This window comes from Doryrhamphus excisus, chromosome 5 (genome assembly GCF_030265055.1).
Source record: "Doryrhamphus excisus isolate RoL2022-K1 chromosome 5, RoL_Dexc_1.0, whole genome shotgun sequence".
In the NCBI taxonomy this organism is placed as follows: Eukaryota; Metazoa; Chordata; class Actinopteri; order Syngnathiformes; family Syngnathidae; genus Doryrhamphus; species Doryrhamphus excisus.
In genome coordinates this window covers 7,701,639-7,723,176 of record NC_080470.1, presented here as the reverse complement: position 1 = coordinate 7,723,176, position 21,538 = coordinate 7,701,639, and the positions used below count along the sequence as shown (strand labels likewise).

General features: G+C 38.7%; 1 protein-coding gene across 2 annotated transcripts in view; it reads right to left on the bottom strand.

Annotated features, from left to right (window-relative positions):
- The window catches only part of LOC131129925 (BMP/retinoic acid-inducible neural-specific protein 3-like), a 43,580-nt gene extending 25,184 nt beyond the window's left edge, over positions 1 to 18,396 (bottom strand). The window contains exons 1-3 of one of the 2 annotated variants that reach the window (XM_058073875.1): positions 17,932 to 18,396; positions 17,138 to 17,445; positions 1,969 to 2,159 (exon numbers count right to left, since the gene is read on the bottom strand). In XM_058073875.1, coding sequence (XP_057929858.1) covers positions 1,969 to 2,159; positions 17,138 to 17,391 — 445 coding nt within the window. In that variant the 5' untranslated portion in view covers positions 17,392 to 17,445; positions 17,932 to 18,396. Of the gene's footprint in view, positions 1 to 1,968; positions 2,160 to 17,137; positions 17,446 to 17,931 lie in introns of those variants that run through there. The other variant, XM_058073876.1, reaches the window with a different exon arrangement.
- Positions 18,397 to 21,538: the final 3,142 nt, after the last annotated feature.

Sequence of the window (21,538 nt, the reverse complement as noted above, 5' to 3'; positions counted from 1 at the left end):
TTTCCGTTCTTTAGTAATCAGCAGTAGTACATATGTACATTTCAGCCAAATATCAGTTCTAAACAAAAAAGGGAGAAAAATGATTTTTGTGAAAAGCATAGCATTTCAAGCATAACTGTCACTTTGACACAAATGTAGACATATATTTAACCAACATGGCAAAACAACAATGCAACAATGGTATGCATTGTCATCTGCTATTTTTTGTCATTGGTGTAATTTCCCACATGACAGGTTGGACAGGTTTTGGTTTTCCTTTGTTTTTTTTTATATTGTTTTCCTGTTTGGTGCTCTGAATTAGTTTTTTTGTTGTTTCCTATTATGGGATCATGTGCAGCAACAATGCTTCTGCTGGTGAGGGCTGGCAGAAGCACCTGTTGGTAATTGGTAATCAGGCTACTATTTATTTTAAATGGGGCTCTCTGCTAGTCGCCTCATTATTGTTTGCTATTGTGTGGATTGACTGCATTTGTCATGGACTTTTCCTTCCTTCCTACCTGCTTGCTTATTGTAGTTTGGTGAGCATTTAGCTGGGCTCTATAATCAGCTTTTGCATTCTTGCATTTTTGGATTTTGTGACTCTTATGTTTATGTGGTTTGTCTGGGCTTCTCTCTTTCCCCCAGAATTAAATATCAATTGCACCTGCTCAATATCATTGAATACCGGGGTGGTGCTACACGCTAAAATAGAACCTCATGACAATTGGTTTGTAATTGTCTTAGGAAAACAGTGTATCCTTTATATGTTATGCATTCAGTTGTTCTTATTCAATCTTGCAGTTTTATTTATCATCATTTTATTACCATTACTGGGAATTCACTTCTCATAAACACTATTTTGCACAGAATGAATCATTACAACAGGAACCAAAACAAAATCAATGTTCACACATGCAGGCACAGAACATGTGATGTGTATCATGTTGTTTGAACATTGAAAGAATTTTTCATTTTTTTTCCACCAATGACTAAAAAAATCTAACTGTTATAGCTATTAGGGATGTAAAGATACACATCGGCAATCTGATGTTTTTTGTTTGGGATCAAAAAGATCCATTGTGGCAAATCCGTAACCAGGAAAAAGACGAAAGAAACAAACATTAAGGAGTACCAAATTCCAACGGGGTGCATATTAAAGATGCACCATTGACCACTGTTACACATGTAGGTTGTTTCTAACCACATACCAAGCATATATGTAAGCCATATATGCTGATATGTGTGAGTGGGATATCTCTGCCATGTCTCAAAAAACGCAGGCAAGCAAACACCGGCTTCATTCAGGCACGGCAAAGAGAGCCACAATAAGGAGGTTGAAGGCTGCATGTGGCTCCAGAGCCGTGGGTTGACAACCCCCGGGGCTAGTGGGTCTCATGAGTTGCGGTAGTGTGTGAGCCTCTCTCATTCCAGTCTGTTTAATACGTAAACGAACAAAAACAACTGGCTGAGATGAAAGCAGTGTGTTAGCTTTGTTCAGTAGAGGTTGGAAACGAGGATACAAGCTGGAACTATTAATTCTGCACTTCAGGCAATAACTTTTTGAAATAAAATAATTACAACTATTAAAACTGTTACTGTTGCACTTTGCACTCTGCATCATTGTACTTTCATAAAAAGCAACTATAAAACACGACATTTAAAAGATACTTTAAAAACTACTACACACTATTTCCTATTGAGTTTTATAAACTGTTTTGTTTTTTTTAATTTGAGAATTGTATTTATTGGACAATTACCTGCTGGCAGTTTGCACTTTGTTTCATTTTAAAAATCATTACCTCTGTAAAACCTAAGCTCTGTTAGGTTTAGCATTGTGCTCAGCTTACTGCACTGAAAATGAAACAAAGCATGACCTTAAAACCGAGATACATTAGTGGCGTAGCGTTACACCCATAGTAGCTACCAGATTCCAAGCAGGATGATAGAGTGTACTAATAGAACCCGATCCAATTATTCCCACTTATTTACCTCCCAGCGTGGCAGAGAGGAGGAAGTGGGTTCCGTATTTCCTAATAATGTTGTCAGTGATGGCACTGAGACTGGGCCTTCTTCCAAGCTGCCTAATGGTCTGGAGGAACTCTGGGTCCAGTGGAAAAGGAAAGCCATTGTTCACTTGCCTTTCCAAGGCCAGGCTGTTCACCTTCCATCGTCCAAACTCCCTGAAAGGTCACGAAAACACAGAGTTAGAAAGCAAATGGCACATTAACGCTCTGTGCAAGAACAGTCAAAGAATGACTAACAAGTCACACAAATGATGCAATTCAAGGTCAATTATTATGAGGGCGTTGAGACTCTAAGATGTTTTGTTTTTTTGCATAACTATGTCAATTTGACATTGTTTGTCTTCTAGGAAAAAAGAGCAAAATGATCTTAATTTCTTTTTTTTTCTCATGTGAGCAAGCTTTACAGTATAATATGTGTCACTAGTACTTTACAGCTGTAAAAATGACATTTCCATGACCTCAAAGCGAATCTTTAGATTTACAGTCCCATTTCGTTTCATCTGGGAGAGGCTATGCACTATAGTGAAACATTGTGTGTGTCTGGGGATTTTAAATAATTGCTAAATCTTTTCCCATCTGGAGTTACTGTATGATTTTTCTCCTCTTGGACAGACCCTTTCTGCTTTAAGCACCTCTTTTGGTGCAGAATTCATCTGACGCCATTTGATATTCAGCCTGGCCTTGGACCGTGCCAAGCTGTCTTTATCTGCCGAGTGCAGACGCAAAGATGCTTGATGCACAGATTACCATTACTCAAATACTGGTTATTATCAGGAAGGTTTTATTCTGACAAAAAAGGAAAAACATAACTTTTCAAACACTCTTCAGTAGGTTATATAAACTACATATATCTGAAAAAAGGTTACATGCATTTGTGTGGCCAGCTGGTGAAGGTGTGCGTCAAATGTCTGCCTTACAGCAAAATGGTACTGGACCTTTTGAGAGAAGTGTGTGTGCATACATGCATAAACTTATCCAATAAATGCACTATTTTGTTTTAATCTCTGTCTCTCATTATAAGACACATGATTGATTGGTCAACAGGTCAGGGTGTAGGGATGCACAAAATAATTTACAAAAATATATTTCTATCTCTCCATTGCAATCTAATTTGTAATGATACCGACTTTATCTATTTTACATAACACGTTACACAGCAAACAAACACTGTCATTGTACTCAAGGACTCACGCTGCACTGTCATTGGCATGGCTACTGACACTTTATCCTCGCTCTCCCCATCTTCCTCAGCCAGCCTCACCAGCCAGGGACAGTTGGCTCCCCTGCCCTGGTTTTACCCGCTGACAGCCAAACACCCCCAGCAAGCCTCGCTGGTGGCATCATTCATAAGCTGCCGGTAGGAGTTACCGCATTCATTAATCCACTTTTCCTTTGCCTTTTAATTGACTTTTCTCTTTATTACATGCATGAATGTATTGTTGACTTTTGAAGTGTGCCATGTTTTTCATTTGATGGATTATGGTCAATCTTTCTATTCATTTCTGTTAAAGTCTCATTATCAGTTATTCAAATGTGATCAAATGAAAACTTGTACACAAAATAAAATGTAAGTATAACTTCGGATGGATGGGTGGACATACGACAAGAACATGAAGCAACCCATGCTTATTCGGGTACCACAGATTAATGCTAGCAGCCCTCCTATTTTACCTGCTAACATTTGTATTTTAGTTTTGTTCTTGTACTGTCACTTTTCAATTAATATATAACTGAACCCAGGCGTCTTCAACATTGAAAAGCAAATGGTTAGAAATGTTGACACCTGCCTAATGCTGCATAGGGCATGTTTTCAGTTTTTCTTTTGGTTTCCTTACAAAATAGGAAGGCTGGGCGATATATATTTTATCTACCGGTATAGATTCTTCCAACGATAAGACAATGACTGTTTGAAATGATAAACATAAACAACGAGTTGACTGTGTGCAGCGTTGGATAGATGAATGATGAATGAAAAACTGTCATCATGAGGAGAAGGAATGTTCGTGTGTCTAAGTATTTACTCGGAGGACCGCTCGATCGTGGCACAACATCATTATAAACATCGAACAATCCCTTCCCGACCTACACAGGTTGAAATGGTGATAAATGCAGGCGAAAGTTTACTGAATCTCCTCTTCAAGAGCGTGAACGGACGCTAGCAGGGGTTAGCTTGTGTGGTTGTGTGTGTACGCGCGACTCGGGCTCGATGAGTATATTTTCACCACATTCTGTGTTTTACAGCTTTAATGTAAGGGCGTGCAGTTTCTAAGTGGAAAAAATACGATATATACGATATATATATCTTACATATGCAGTTGGAATTGCAGGGGTGACTACATCTTCCTTAATCACAAGCACAGGCATTGTTGAAGATTTTGTCGCAATGTATACAGAGGCTGACATCCATTGTAAAAGTTAGCCAGTTTGTTACCAATAAATAAATGTGCTTTACAATATGTGTGTATTTCATTACATGACATGATCATTACATGACCCCATGAAATAGTCACCGTATCTGAAAATTACAAAACATACGTACAATATATCATCTCTATAATAATTTCTAAAAGAGTGGGCATACGCTACTCCCTAACGTAATACATTAGGGAGGGAAATACAGAAGTAGACGTTTAGTAATATCTAAAATAAGGATTGACAGCATTTTTTTTCTTCACAGAAACAAATGGGAGCAGTATCGCTGAGTCTTTCTGTACATAAAACCTACAAAACCCTGAAGGGACACCAGCTCTGCCATAAAAAGAAACAAGCATTCGCACATCCCGCAGCAGAAAAGAGTGAAGAAAAGCTAGCCTTGCTGCAACTAATTTTCCATCGCCCGGAATATCACACAGCCCCATGGGTGTAGGCCTGCTGCCAATCAATTCCCCACCAATAACAATGACCCCCTGAGAAAAAGTCAACACAGAAAACAGCTAATTAAGTCCTGTTTCATGCCTGTCCTACCATATAATGAGACATTATATATAATATAAATATATATATATATATATATATATATATAATTTTTTTGGGTGGGGAATGTCATCCGTGTGGTCTGCTGAAAACAGGATCCCTTAATTGCAAGTAAGGGATAAAAAAATAGCCGAGATATGCCCCTCACTCTTGGACATAGGAGTGATACCTCAGCTGAACAATGAACACTAAATATTTAGTTGAAGACCTCAAATTTAATTTAAATATACAGCATATGCACACATTCACAATATGTTTCTCAAAGACTTGGGTTTTATTTATCAGATAGATGCTGAGTGACTGTAATACCTAATCACAACCCCACAAGAGCATACATCTTTATTTGAGCTGAAGCTGGATGCAGCAGGGGGCTCAATACACTTCTAGCCGTCAGCTACCCTTTCAAGGGCGCTTGAGCATTGTGTATCTGCAGGAGGTAGCTACATGGGCTGTGATCATAGAAGGGGGAGTAGTAACTGCTACCTGTCCATCAGAAACTAGGTGTTTCAGATCCATCACAGCGTTGAAGCAGCCTGAGGGTGCAGCCTTGTGCTGAATAAAACAAATCATGGGGGCAACCCGAGGAATAGCTGATGGGATGTTAGTCACCAACCATAACAATACACTTGTGTGGTATTTGCAATGGAATTGTAAACTTGAACAGCATTCAGTTGAGTACTGACAACCATGGTTAAGAAAAGTGAAAAAACTTTTATTGTCATTTTGTTTGACCACATTCTTGCAAGCAGCAGTTTCCGCAATCAGCCATGAGACCTTTTGAAGAGAACCCAGCAGTAGCTGGGAATGAATACATTAAAGGTAAACTCACACAGTAACACAGAAACAGAGATCTGTGTCCTGCTAAAAAGAACGCCTTGTAGAACAAAAACAAAAAACACTATTTTCTTGCTTAGACATGAGATTGTAATTCTCTGAGATGATTCTTTTTACAAAGACGTGCACATATACACTTAAATACACACACATACCTCAGATGGTCTTTTTGCCATTTTTTTATGGGAGGTCTCACAAGGACAGTTGACAAGGGGCTTTCTTAATAAAATAATACACCAAGTCAAAAACCTGAAGTGCTTGCTCACAGAGCAATTTGTCATTGCTCTGCTCCGTTTATATTAGTGTTCTATAATGGTGTTCCAAACCCTGCATGGCACAGCAGTGAAAATTTGTCAACGTGAGTGGGCATTCGCTAGTTGTATTTTTATACTTTGAATGCTGCATCATCATGATTGTTGAACTTTCTACTCCAATTTGGTATTAAATTAACATGTAGACTTGACAAAAGTGAAGCTCATATTCAACCCATTCAAATGGAAGAATGCAAACATCCAAGTGGAATAAAAGTTATGTCGGATGATTACTTAACTATTTCTCAGTGTTCATGTGAATCTGCATCAAAATGTGACCATGCAAAATATACATTTCTGACCCAGAATTACTATAAAATGAATCAATTATGTTCAATATTTCAAGTTTATTAAGATAAAAGGGTTTATGTTTCAAACAAGCATCACATGCTCTTGTGCTTGGTAAATATGAGATACTGTACATCTCCAACAAGCCATGCAAAAAATAGATGTGCCTACCATGACTGCACATACTGTCACATCTATGATGTGTATTTATATGTGATGTGGTCAACATACATCATTGTTTGGATCAGTGTCAATGTCATTACTCCTTGTGCAAACTGCTTCAGGGAAAAAAAACTCAGGCCTATCACGGTGTGAAATCTTTACCCTTGGTTAATAAAAAAACATCCACAATTCATTTGTATCTAGGCAAAATCAGTCATCACAACTTTCAAATATAATTTATTAACAACACGGTACGCCAGGGGTGGGCAAATTACGGCCTGCGGCCCACCAAGCGTTTGAATTCAGCTCGCCAGTTGCTTTTAAGTATTTCAACTTTTAGCATACCAGCTGGCAACATTACTTTCAAGTTGGATGTCTTATTCAGTAAAAAAACAAACAAACAAAAAAAAAAAAACTATAAAATTAAATTTCAATGTTTGATGTGGTCTAATGTTTAAAGCGCTCCTGAAAAAAAGGAAATGAGCATACATAGCTGATATTAGACTTAAAATTAGACTAATAATTCAAAGCGGACTGCTACAATTGTAAGCATAAAATAGTGTGTGTGGGGGCGGGGGGCCGTACAATTTTGTTAACTCAACACGGCTCAGGAGTCAAAAAGTTTGCCCACTTTGGCTGTACACAGTTACAAGAGATGTAGAACCAGTCTGACACCGTACTCTACACTTGTACACTTAAATAGTAAAATAGTAAAAAATCAGTTCCAAAAGTCTCTTGTGTTAAAAAAAACAAACAACAAACAACAAACCCAAGTCATGCTTTAAACAGGGAAATCCCACACGTATCAAGATCACACACAGGTATAACATAAAAACACAAAACGACATGTCTCTTTAGAAGAATTCCCACTGTACATCTGACTGCCAAGGACATCTGAGTGAACGTACCTAATTATTTGTCAGAGGCAATTTCCAGTCGACAGGGCTGGATGCTTAGAAACACACCAGATAATTTGCATTCACACCTCAAATTGACCTAACATGCATGTAAGTCAGACCGCCCAAAGGGAACTCATGAGAGTCCAAGGTTAACACAAGCTATCAATTCACAACTTCCTAACAGCCACTTACCTAACTAATGTGTGGTGGCCGACAATGTACTCCTAAAATGGTTCACTACAATGTCACAGAAAGGAATCAAACATTCTGTCATGATGACAAAGGAGAGATGCTTGGATTGAGCATGGTGACCGAGTTGAGCTCCAAACCAGTTGGGGTTCACTGTCTTGCTCAAGGGATCCTCAAGAGTATTCAGGAAGAGATCTGGCCTCTCTTCAGCGACATAGTGCAAAGCTTATGTTGGCCGATGTCATTGTGCATGCATGCTGAAAGCACATCATCATCGTGCACACACTTGCAATAGAAACTGATTGATTGAACTGATCAAAAACTAAAAACTTCAATGGGACCTATTATGCTCATTTTTCGACCCTTTGTATTGAGTTGTGGTCTCCTAAAGAGCAGCTAACAACCCGCACAGAAAACTATTTAGATTTTGCAGCATCTGCACCTATTCCAGATGTATTCTTTGATTTGTGCTTCCACCCACGGCCCCACTCCACCGAAAGAGCTTCCTAACCATGAATCATATAAGGAAGTCCACTCCACTGTCACATTACGAAGAGGAAGTTTTACCACGCCTTTTGAAAATGAGCGTTTTGAGCCATCCCAAAATTCTTACAGGGCTCACTTCCAAATGTGCAAATCTCATTTTCTGAAACTTTGGCATCGTTTAAGAAGAGAATACAACATTCTAGCTACTTTTATAAGTTAGAAAAGTGGAAAAGGCATAATAGGTCCCTAGTTAACATTGACTTTGCTTTTATTGTACATTTCGTCCATACTTATATGGCTATTGGAGAAGTGTTTAGTTTAGGCCAGCAAGAAGCGTCATCTCCGTGTCTGAGCTCTGTGCTATTTTAATGACTTGACTGTGTTTGAAGGGTGCACACCATAATAGACCCAACCACATTATATTAATTTTTGTGTTATAATGAAAAAAAATCCTAACAGTAGCCACTGTTCTATTAGAGACTTTTTTTTGTAATTGTGATTATTTTGTATTTGAAAAGAAACGCGATAGAGTGAAGCCGCAAAGCCACAACTGTATTTGTCTTATTTCGCACAAAAAGTGTTTATTTATGAAATGGTATTAGAGTAAAAGAAGCTGCTGCTATCAGAATCAGTAATGCATTTTTGGACAATATTATTGGTAAGGAAGCTAATATAAAACAGAATTGCTCATGCCAAGAATTTTGAGAAATGCCAGAAAAAAATGTGTCTTTATAACCGTTTGCTTTGTCCATAAGTATGCTGTGTGATGCATGTTTCTATAACAGCACAGAGCAGCATCACAATGTTTAATTTAAAGCAGGATGACATATTTACCTTGTTTTATCTATTTGCCGATTTTAAAAACAATCCAATTTTGTATAACACAGTGAAATCCCACATAGTGTGACAAAACCACTAAACTACAAGCTGAGTTTTATTAAAAAGGAAATTGCAGTATTGATTTGTTATTTCCATGAGTGCCACTACTACACCTTCCACAATGGAAAATGACACGAGTCAGGGAGAAGGAGAGAGCATGGTATAAAGGAGGTGTGCTGACAGCAAACCTACTGATCCCTTTTGTACTGCAATTTGTCATAATAATGCTGACAAGTGATGTGTCTTCAAACACAAACAAAAAATACAGCAAATTAGACAATACCTAATGAAGCATGAACTTGGTGTTAATATATTTTCTGCAAACATCTGCAAAGTTCAAAGACACAAACAAAATAACGGAGGAGCAGTCAACAACCATAACAGTACTCTTGATGAGAACACTGCTTCCTCTTGAGGATGCCTTATAGATTTAACACTAAAAACATATCATGTTGCAGTGTACAAATACCATATGTACATTTGCATCGAATTTTTAACCTAATATCAATATAGTTTGGTTGACAAACAACCTCAGCAATAACATTGTTAAAATATTCACACATTTTTAAACAATTATTTCTATGAAGCTTCTGAAACGTTATATCATGTCTTCAATACACAACCAAATCTTTGAAAAAAAAATTTCTGCTTCCATGAACCTCTGGCTCGGATCATTCCTCCATCACACACTTGTCACAAGTAATAAGCTATCTGCTGGATGAAGTCCACGTGAAATTGTCATTGCTGCTGGTGATCAGGGAACGACTTTGCTCCGTTTTTGTCCTCGAGACACACGTTCAACCTCTGACTGAAGGACAGAAGACCGGCTTATTCCTCAACCGCAACTGTCTGGTTTGACAAGTCACATGGGCATTCAGACGTACAAAAGCACCGGACTAAGAAGTATCATCTCTCACTACACTTGTGCTCATGCTGGTGAAAGTCACCATGTGGGACCTTGTCAAATTGGTTAGAAAATACACATATGTCGGGGGAGTTTTTCACAGATGTGTTTAGAATCGAAATAAAACCAAAGCTATGTAACTCCAAATAAAGCTTCCTCGAAATCACCTTTATGTGCAATACTTGCCCAGACAGACTAATAAACTTGAGAATCATAAAATCACTTGGGGGCAATTTTTAGAAGCTTAGTAAAGCAGTAAAGGAGTATTTTATGAGGAACCTTGCACAAAAGACACTTGTTATGTGTTAGAATATGAGACATCCATATTTAGGTTTGTTAAAATTAAGAGAAAATGGACGTGTCCTGCCTGTGCTCTACGCTATTATTGAAGATGTGAATTATTTTATCACTATTAAAAGTTTGCTTGTTGACGCCCAAACCTAAAAAAAAAATTGATATGTTGGAAATAAATAATTTGGGAATTGGTATTGCTACAACTAGCCGCAAAAAAAAAAAAAACAGGCTAACTTACAACAAATCAAAGAGCAACCAAAACAAAATGTCACAGAAGAGTCCCAGTACATTGAATACTCCCAGGAATAAATGTTATATGAGATACAATGGGTATCCACGGTATTCAGACCCCCTTACATTTTTCAGTCATTGTTAAAATGTAGCCATCTGCTGAACCTGTTTTTTACCCTCAACGTCCACACAGCATTTTGGTAAACACAGAATTGTAGACATTTTTGCAAGAGAAAAACTGAAATATCACACAGCTGTAAGTATTCTGGCCCTTGCATATTTAACTCAGCTGGCATCCATTTCTTCTGATCATCCTTGAGATGATTCCACATATTCATTGGAGTCCAACTATATTTAATTAAATTGATTGCACTTGATTAGGAAAGGCTGTCTATCCAAGACCTTACAGATCACAGTCCATGTCAGAGCAAATGAGAATCATTCAGTCGAAGGAACTGCCTGAAGAGTTCAGAAAGAGTAATTTCTGCTGGACTTAAGGTTCCTACGAGCACACTGGCCTCCATAATACTTAGACGGAAGAAATTTGTGATGACCTGAACTGGGTGGATCATCTACCGCTGTGCGTCCACGCGGCGTCCTTACGTCTAAGCTCCACCGCACCAAAGGTGGCTCTGACAAAGCGTGTCTGACAATAAGCACTATCCCTTGGGCAGGCAAGGTTGCCACATGTACGGCTTCTCCTGAGCTCTACCTTACCACTCTGAGTTCATCCACGCTAAGTCAGGGGTCTGCCAGTAGATCATGAGCTGCCAGTAGCTCCTAAATGCTTTTCAATTAACTCTCCAAAGACTTTATTCAATTATAATCAACTCCTATACACACTAGAGTAGAAAGTGGGGTTTGTTCATAGTTAGGAAACACTTTGGGCATGTGACCAATCACAGCGGAGTGGCCAAATAAATTAAAACAGATTGTTTTGGCGGGAATCAGAAATGCAAGAAAATATAGCTGGAATAGGTGCAGATTCTGCAAAATCTAAAAGGTTTTCTGTGCGCTGTAGGAGTCCACAACTCAATACAAAGGATTGGAATATGAGCATAATAGGTCCCCTTCACAGTACTATGGTGGCAAAAGCATCATGCTGTGGGGGTGTTTTTCAGCTGCAGGGTCAGGACGACTGGTTGCAATAGAAGGAAAGATAACAGAAGTCCAGGAAGAAAACCATTTCTAGAGTACTCAGGAAATCAAACTGGGCCAAAGGTTGACCTTCCAACAAGACACTGATCCTTGGCACTAGCGATGCAACGGCACATGTAATCCACGATATGGTCCGCACTTTAGTATTTGGGCTATGGTATATATGGTATACTTTTTTTTGTGCATGAGGAGAACTTTTTTTTTTCTCCCAAAATTCCCATTATTTATTATCATTAAATTGTGTTTAAAAGGAGCATGGAAATGAAATTCCAATTAACAAAATATTGCTATAGCATACAGAAAAAATAAAGGATGTGGGGGTCACTTTGATGTGTACCTTAAAGATGCTACAACAAATCCACTGTGGTCCGTATATTATACTATACGCTACATACGCTTTTCACTACAGGTGACGAACTAGTGTAATATCTAATAACACACCCAAGCACACACTCTGTAAAATGCATAAAAGAACCACTGGTTCATAAGGTGGATTGTCCCGAACAAGGCAGACTGCATGCCCACTAAGCACAAAGCTAAAATATGAAAGGAATGACTAGGGAAGAACTATGTGAATGTTCTTCAATGTTTCAGCCAGAGCCCTGACTTAAACCCAATTCAAGCAAGAAAGATTGTCAGAGGATCCCCCAAATCAAACTTGTTGCATCATTCCCAAGTAGGCTATATTAGCACCAACGCTTACATGTGTCCATGTGATACATTTCACTGTTTCTTCTTTAATGAATTTGCAAAAATGGCTGCAATTCTGTGTTTTCCGTTCAATATGGGGTGCTGCTGTACATTTTTGAGAAAAAAAAAATAATTGTAAAGGATTGAAAAAAGATGTGGCATTAGATGACTGCCTTATTATAAATTTGTTGCACGTACTCAAAACAAACTAAACTATTACAGTTACAGTCATCATTTTCTATGCTGCTTAAGTTGTTCAGGGTCACAGGGAGCTGGAAACCATCTCAGCTGACGTTAGGCAAAAGGCGCTGGTCGCCAGTCAATTACTGACCACAAACAGAGACAGACAACTATTCACATTCTCACACAATAATTTTTTTCAAAAACGTCCTTGCCAATGCTTATAAAAAATAAAACTACATGAATGCAATAAATAGATATCATTTGTAAATACGACCTTTGAGTTGAATGGAGCAGACTAATATATCGCTGCACCATACAATTACTTTCTTTGTTGAATAATCTGAAGCTTGTTTTGATAAATTGAGTAATTAATTTAGCTATAGCGGACCAACTTAATGTGAACCAAAACAAAAAGCTAGTGGCTTGGTCCGGTACATATCAGGCAAAGAGGCAAAAATGTAGATTTTTGCATTCTAACGTCAAAGCTGATGTGTGTGAATATGTTGTTTTGCCTCAAACACAAAGATAATAGGTCTGCTTTCTTGGAAGACCAAGAAAATATTCACACTTGGGAGTCTGAAGTCAGAGCATATTCACATTAATCGTTTTATTTTAAAAAACGATTAATAGAGTACAGAAATCCATTGTCGACAATGAATCACTGATATCGATTTGATTTGAATCATCGATTAACAGCCGTGATATATCAGAGCCAATTCAGTAACTGAAAAAAATGTGTAAGTTTGATATTGGTTTTATATTTACAATTAAAAAACTGTGCACTCCTCAATCATGTATTTAAAATATAGACTGCGTTGATTTTTTTTTTATTCATCATTTAATCTTATTCTTATCCAGAACAACAACAACAATAATAATAACACACAAATGATGTGTTTAAACCTTCTTCTTCCTGTGGTCATTAAAAATGAAATGAAAAAAAAAAAACCATATATAAATTATGGCACATTTACAAGAAATATTTATGGCTAGCAAAATTTAAAATACAGTGGGGGAACAATAGAAATTAAAGGATATAACGTGGCAGATGAGGCGTGATATAAAAGTTATGGCCCATGGAATGGAGGAGGAGCTGACATTTTGACTAATATGGTGATGTACATGGATGTCACACAGCAACACAGGAATTTGTAGAAACTATTCATACACCACAGCCAGAACAAAAATAGAAAAAAGATGTGCTTTTTGCTCATTTTCCCACTGATTCACACCTGAAATGCAGAAAATCTTTTTTTATAAAATTCATGCAGTCAGTGAGAACAGGACGAGCAGTCAGTGGAGAAATGACGTTAATTGCCTTGCCTGACATTTTCTGCATGCACAGCAATGAAATTGGTTCCTGTAAGTGCTTCCCACTCTTTGTTTGTCAACGAGTCCATTAATGTATCACCACAGTTGATCACAACTTACAGAGTAAAAGCCACTTTACAAATCTGTTTTGCATTTTGAAAATATGCATTCTCTTCATAAACATATTCCATAGTCTATGAACAAAACAACATCTTTTGGTAGAAAGTGATGACTGGGTTGGGTTTGAAATTTCTCTAGATACATATTATTTAATAATGTATGGCAATAATTCACTGCAACCTGTTTTGTGGGTAGTAGCAACCCACCGGCAGGGGGAGATCAAGTGTTTCCCTCCAAGTGCCCTTATCCAGCTAACTGTTCCCGGCCTTCATATCATTCCCAACTCACCCGCCTCTGCCCCAGTGACAGCAAAGGCCAACTGATCTCTTGAGAATATTTATGAGCCAAGAAGAGCAATTGGTTTGAGATGATTTGACAAGGGAGTGTAGGAAAGAGGGGGCAAGGGCTAGTCAGGGTTTGAAGAGCTTATATGGAAAAAAATGCCTAATAGACATGGAGTCTGGGTTGTCTGACAAATTTGTGAGTTGTTCTGAAAAGGGGAAAGATTGTGCAACAACTGCAATATTTTGGACATTTTTTTGCTCTCAGCTAACTCACTTCTCCAACTGCTCAAACAACAAACAGTATAAATGAAAGGCCAAATGTATATACACCTTTGTAGTGATTTGTGTTTGAGTTTTCTGTTTCATTTTCTGAGACTTATCCTGTTCAGGGTCACATATGAAATGGAACATATTATAAATCACTTAAGGCTAACATCCTGCATTGGTTGGCAGTCAAAACATAAAGTCAACCATTCATACTGACATCCACACTTACAGCATGGGTGTTTATACACTCTGAAAAGTACAGTACGCATTGTAAAAGCACAGGCAAACCCCACAGAGAGAGGTTCAAGCAGACATTCAAACCCAGAACCACGTCACCGTTGCACGACTTAACAAAAGTATGTTTTAAATCACGAATAAAATAAACTTGAGCCTTTGAATATAATAGTAAGGGAAACACTGCATATATTAAAAGGACGTGCAATTCATTTAAATAGAAGATAAGGACACAATAAATATGTCTCCAAATGAAACAAAGATAGTGGGTAGCCAAGGGTGGGGCATTCTCTTTCTTTGCCTTACATTGTCACCGCTGTCAGCTGCTGAATGCCACCGTCAGTCAAACCTGTGTCCAGGTGGTGTTAGTGCTTCAACTAATGTAAAAGTGTGCGTGCTGTGACGGCACTGCTCTCTCCACAAAGCATTCAGGAACCATGCCCGCACTGTCACAAACAGACACATTGGTATGCCTACCAGGCAACACTCTGACAGCTTTCAGTCTGTCTTAGAAATTAATATGCTTCTAAAGAAAGACATACAAATATATATGCGCAAATGCATTTGCTGTTATAGTTTACTTCATAAAAAACATTAAAAAAAATACACCTTTTGCCATATTATGTGACTCTGCTTTTAAAGAAAAAACTGCACTTTATTTGCTCATCATTCACACTTATGTGGAACCTGAACACATTTGCATGCATTCTCAAGATATAAAAACAGCAAAAATTTTGCCTAAAAAGGGGACCTTATTATGTTCATTTTTTCAACCCATTGTATTGAGTTGCTCCTACAGAGCAGCTACACACAATAACCTGCACAAAAAACGTTTTTAGATTTTGCAGAATCTGCACCTATTCCAGCTATATTTCCTTTCGTGTGCTTCCCGCCAAAACGTGCTTCCCATTTATGAACAAAGCGGCAGTTTTACCATGCCCTTTGAAACTGAGCGTTTTGAGCTATTGCATACTTTTTTCAGGGCTCACTTCCAAATGTGCAAACCTCATTATCTGAAACGTTGGCATCGTTTAACATAAGTATACAGCATTATAACTACATTTGTAGGTCAGAAAAGGGGGAAAAAGCACAATAAGTCTCCTTTAAAACACCTCCAATAAGGTTTCATGGTTTTATATACCTACATGCTGTGACCATGTAGCAACAGCACATTTATGACAACATGTAATACTTACAATATTTAGATGTATTTTGGTCATTTTAACCATTAAGAGAACTCCCTCGTCACTGACACACCGACTGTGTTGTGATTGGTCAGGGGACCAACCGCTCCAGAATCCTTCAACATTTATTCTACAGAATACACCAGCCATGAGGAAAATACTGAATAAACAACACCATTATTGGCACTTTCTTGCTTAAAACTAAAATCAGTGAGTAATGGATGCCTTCCAGCTTCCAGTTATACAATTTCTATGCTGCTTATCCTCACTCGGCATAGTGGGGATGCTGGAGCCTATCCCAAAATGTGGGCGAGAGGCGGGGTACACCCTGGACTGGTCACCAGCCAATCACAGGGCACATATAGACTAACAAACATTCACACTTACTGTAAATTCATACCTATGGAAAATTTGGAGTCGCCAATTAACCTAACATGTATGCTTTTGGATGTGGGAGGAGTACCAGGAGAAAACCCACACACGCACAGAGAGAACTTGCAAACTCCCCACAGAGATGCCCAAGCGGGGAACAGGACTTCCTGATCTCCTGACTGTGTAGCCTACATGCTTAACCACTCCTTCAACGTGCGGCCCCGCCTACCAGCTTGATGTGACCAAAATATTAAGTACAAATATTTCTGACAAATAAACTGGTATACATGCTGTAAATCCACATGTATCATTGTGTATGTTCCTATAATGAAGAATTTTGAAACACTGACTTTATCCATGATAACTCTGCAACCTGCAGAGAGATGTAAAAAAAATGAAGCTTTCCAACAATTCCTTGCTACTTCTATGCACACACACCCACTGTGCTTGACAACAAACGCATCTGAAGCCATCCTGTATTCTCTGTCACACATCAGCAGGCTCAGTCAGATATAAGCTTTGCTCAAAACCCTTCTGTAGTATCTCCACTCCTGACTGATGCAGTGTAGTCTATATGCTAACCACATGATTTTGGTGCCCCATAAATTAAGAGGAAGATTGTTACCTCTAAGAGAAGCTTACATCAAGACAAAACACGGATTTGATTTGTTTCCAGTAAATCACAAAGTAATCTGGTCCGTACATCCTGATTTGCCACCTACTTAAGCGTTATCTTTTATAGAAATAAAAAAGCCCATTATGGAAAACCATGGAAAACCATAAGTGAGCTTTAAATCAAACCCATACTAAAGTCTACAGTGCAAGCTGTCTCTTTCAGAAACCCAATGTCAGTCATAATTCAAAGGTCAAATTAATCCTACCTGTATATCTTATACTTGGTGGTGTATCCTTGCTGGTAGCGCTCTGTAAAATCAATAAAGTCCTGCGAGTGGTGAAAGGGGCCCTTGCCCGTCAGTAGCCAGCCCAGGGTCCTTGTAGAGCCAGTCGAGCCAGCCACAGCAGGCTCCGCAGCCGTGGCCCATACCAACAACAAGCTCAATAGCAGGCTTAATGTTAACCACTTCCATAGAAACATGAGGGCCGTCAGTCTAACAGTGATACAGAGGCCACTCATGCTGCTTCCACCTTCCCCGGTGACTCCTCATTCTCCTTGCACTGCAGTCAAGTCCTAAAGGAAATAAGAAGAGTTGAGTCAGAGATAAAAGATACATTTTTAGATTTTACAAGTAAATGGGGGGGGGGGAGGCTGAGCTGAACTCCATTTGATGTGGAATGCAGTGAAAATATTGCAGGACAAGTACAAGATTTGATTGTATTGTTGTAAGTATAGGTAGTTATCACAGGTTTGAGGCTGTGCGGACCATGATGTATAGATTAGGACTGGTTAATGGTACTTCTAAGTTGCTCTTGAGCAGAATTTTCCTCACTCATTGTGGTCCATGTGTTTATATGTGTTATGTGTTACTAAAAGGGGGGAAAAGCTCAGACAAATTCGAGATGAAATTGAAAAAAACGATAACTAACACAGTAGGTAAGAAAACAATAAGCGTATACAGTATATCACAATCAATATAGAATGTCGTCTCACATCAGAAGTGATTGTACGGTATTAATGTTTTTATTTCAGTTCTTGAATTAAAGACAAGTCTATTACCTTATTGTGGAAGCGCAGTGGTCCGTGACTTGACGGAATTGGTCTCCATAAAATCCTCTGATTGAAAGTGAAGTTGTGGATGATTCGAAGCGCAGTCACTGCGACATTATAAAAGTACTTTTTTAACGCATTTTAGTCACCAAAATATAGAAGAAGCACGCCGCTGGGATAGTTCAACTGAACAATACCCGTCCGCTTCCCGGTGTTTTCTTCTTCTCTTTCTTCTTCTTTACATCCAGCTGAAATGTTCCGGTGGTGTGCGGCGAAGAGAAGGAGTGGTGGATACGATCACCCAGAAGCGCATAAGATTCACACTATCAAGGTAGATCTAAAAACGAAACGCTTTTCTTGTAAATGGGATTCATTAAATTTCAGGAATCAGTTCACCACCGGCACCCCCACCTTGTAAGTGGGATTTCAGCACCTTAGGGCTCTCACGGAGAGATGCTGAGACTGACCGCACTGTCCGCGCACTGAGTGTGTGAATGGCATTAACGGAGCCCTCTCCCTCCCTCCTTTAACACACAGCTACATTCTTTAATTTATTCCAGCAGCGGGAACACTCCTGGTTGGTTCGAACGTAAAACAGAGGGAATTGAGTGAGAGAAGAGCAGGCGCATTTACTAAGGGTGCTTTCGTGGTTATTTCTTATTTCTGTAGTTGTAAAATTAAATTAACAAGTAACTAAGACAAAAATACTATCTCAGTCAGCCTGGCTTATATTGTGTTTCTGGAGTTTAATTTCAAAATGTATTTAGCAAAAATGTTATAGAATAAAAGCATTAGAAAAATCCATATTTGGATCTGTACCAAATTGTGAATCTTCTCAGATGCACACCTTTTGCATGCCTGAATTGTGTCATTAAGATCCATGCATTATTCAGTGCGAAAGTAAGGAAAATGTCAAAGAAAAATCGCAAGGTTAACAAGATGTGGGGGGATCACTGAGCAGCACTTTTATCTGGATCTGCACCAAATCTTAATGAGCTTTGGCACATGACCCACCCCTTCATACAGTATCATGTAAATCAGTTAAAGACTTATTATTGCTCCCTGGGGGGCCCCCCAGTTGGTGGCCCGTGGGGGGGATGTGGCCCACCAAAGCTTTTCCTTTGGCTCACCCAAATAATATCAACCATTTAGTCTAGTGAAGTGCTCGTTTATGCAGGACTTCCTCTGCTCTGCAGGGGGCAACATCAAAGCGTATGCATCGCAATGAAGCAGTAGTAGAAGAAGACTGATCACATTCAAAACAATGTCTCTTACCTCTTTCAAATCGAACTTCCGAACAGGAATACAAAATATAAGATTTTGTACGTTGTTTGGCCGACCTTGAACTCGCCATAGTTGTGTGCTGTGCCTGGCTACACAGTGACTTGGATTCCATCTGTTCATCTATCATCTTCATCAGCTATTAGTGTTGAGTACCTTTGCATTTTCTATTTTAAATGTGTTTAATTAGTGTGAGATGCATATTTAAGGCTTAAACCCTAATTGTGTCGCAAGTGATGAGAGCATGTCCAACCATCCATAACTACTATTTGTCAGTAATAATTGTAATAAATAGTAATTCAACCTATCATTTAAAATTGACAATTAGTCAGTTTGTCAAAGGTAACATAGAAAGAATGAAGCATTGGGGTATTATTATTGACAATATTGGGAAATTTCAGAAAACAGTCAATAGTCATCAATGCAATAATGAAGGTGGAGCTGCTGAACAACAGCAAATTTTGCTTTTCTATTGTCAAAAGTTGTAATTGTACCCAGGTAACTCCAGTAAAAACCTCTAATTTGTTGGTATTTAGATTTTCTCTAAATCACCTAGATTGGTGATTCAGCTAATCCACAGTACCCGCTCTCCGCCATCTTGTCAACTTGTAGATTGAGGTCTTCCTCTGACGGTCCATCTCACAATCAATTCCTGTGCAATCTAATCCCAACTGTCATGCAAAAGTTTTTCTTTGTCCCTGTGCCCAATCGAAGTAACATTATAAATATACTAATAGTTATTCACCAGGTCACACAACTCCCACTGTTTCCATTATGTGCATCTTCGAACACAGTTTTGCTATGAGGGGGTTTTGCATAAGTCTGCTAACTAACAAACTAGGTATACTAATGAAAACACGGCATCCTTGGAGAGATAACGAGAATTCCAAACCCACACACTGGATGATGACTTCCATCCATTTTCTTTCCTGCGAGATAATGACTTAATCTACTAAATGTAGAACTGATATTATCATTAGTGTAAATGAATCCTGACCATGTTTAATTTGTTGGGGATACAAGCTTTAATTTTGATTTTGCTGATGATCATGATGAAGGGGCTGTATATAGAAACTTGCAGTCATTCTTGTTATCATTTTTGCTCTCGTCCCAGGATTTCATTCTTCCAGTAGAATAATCATCACTCTCACCATAAGCAAACTTAATTAGATCTGCTTTATCCCTGCTCTATCCGGGTGCTTGTGCATCGGACACTGTGCGTGGATCAGAGCAGCAGAGAGCAGGCAAAAGAAAGAAGGGAGATGTGCTGTCTTTCAGCTTTTCTGTAGATGTTCAAAGGGAGGTTTTATACAGGGATTGGATTATAGAAATGAACACCACTGAGCCACGAGATTCACTGCCTCCCAAACTCAGAGACGAAATCCTATGGCACAGCGACTTGCAGAGAGTGGAGTGAGAAGGAGTTGATTTGTCACAGTTTTATCCTCTGTCTTGGGATTGGGTGTTTTTTCGTTTGACCCCCACAGATCCATGATGTCTTTTGAAGGACAAGTTCCTACTCCATGCCCTTTTCCACTAACCAGTATCTATTCACTCAATTGTTTGAGTTAGCAGGTTTTGCTTTTGTATTTTCAAAAGTTATGAAGATACTTGCATAACTCCAGTAGTTCAGGAGTGATATTTTCATTTTCAATTTCATAGAAATAACCAATTCAGTATATTTTTTATATTATTTGTCCAACTGAACAGTCTATGCCACCCCAGTGTCTTTTCCCAAAGTCAACTGGGATAGGCTCCAACTCACCCATGATCCTCAACTGGCTAACCCGTTGGTGGAAATCAAATTAATTGGAATTAATCAATGGTGAAACTGAGTAGTTACCATGACAACTAATTATGAAGTCAGTTTCTACTGTACAGCAAGACAATAGTTCAGCTGAGAAATGCCATTTTAAAGGGGACCCATAAATGTTGTTAGAATGTTGTATTATCATGTTGTTATCAACCTGCCAAAGTTTCAGATGATTACATTTGCATATTTGGAAGTGAGCCCTGAAAAACGTTTGAAACCAAGCATTCAGAGCCATCCCAGAGTTTTTTTTTTCCTACCACCAGGTCATTGTCACTGCCTCTATGTAGCCAGTGACATCCTTATGTGTATCCTGGTACAAGCTGTACAAGCTTTTAGCTTTACAATCTGAGTGGCTGAGTGGGACCTGGAGGTGGGACGTAGGTGGACTAAATTAAGACCATTTTGGAAATCCAAGGAAATACAATTGGAATAGGTGCAAATTCTGGAAGATCTAGAAAACTTTCTGTGTGAGTATTGTGTGTAGCTGCTCTATAGGAGTCCAGAACTCCAAAAATTTGTATA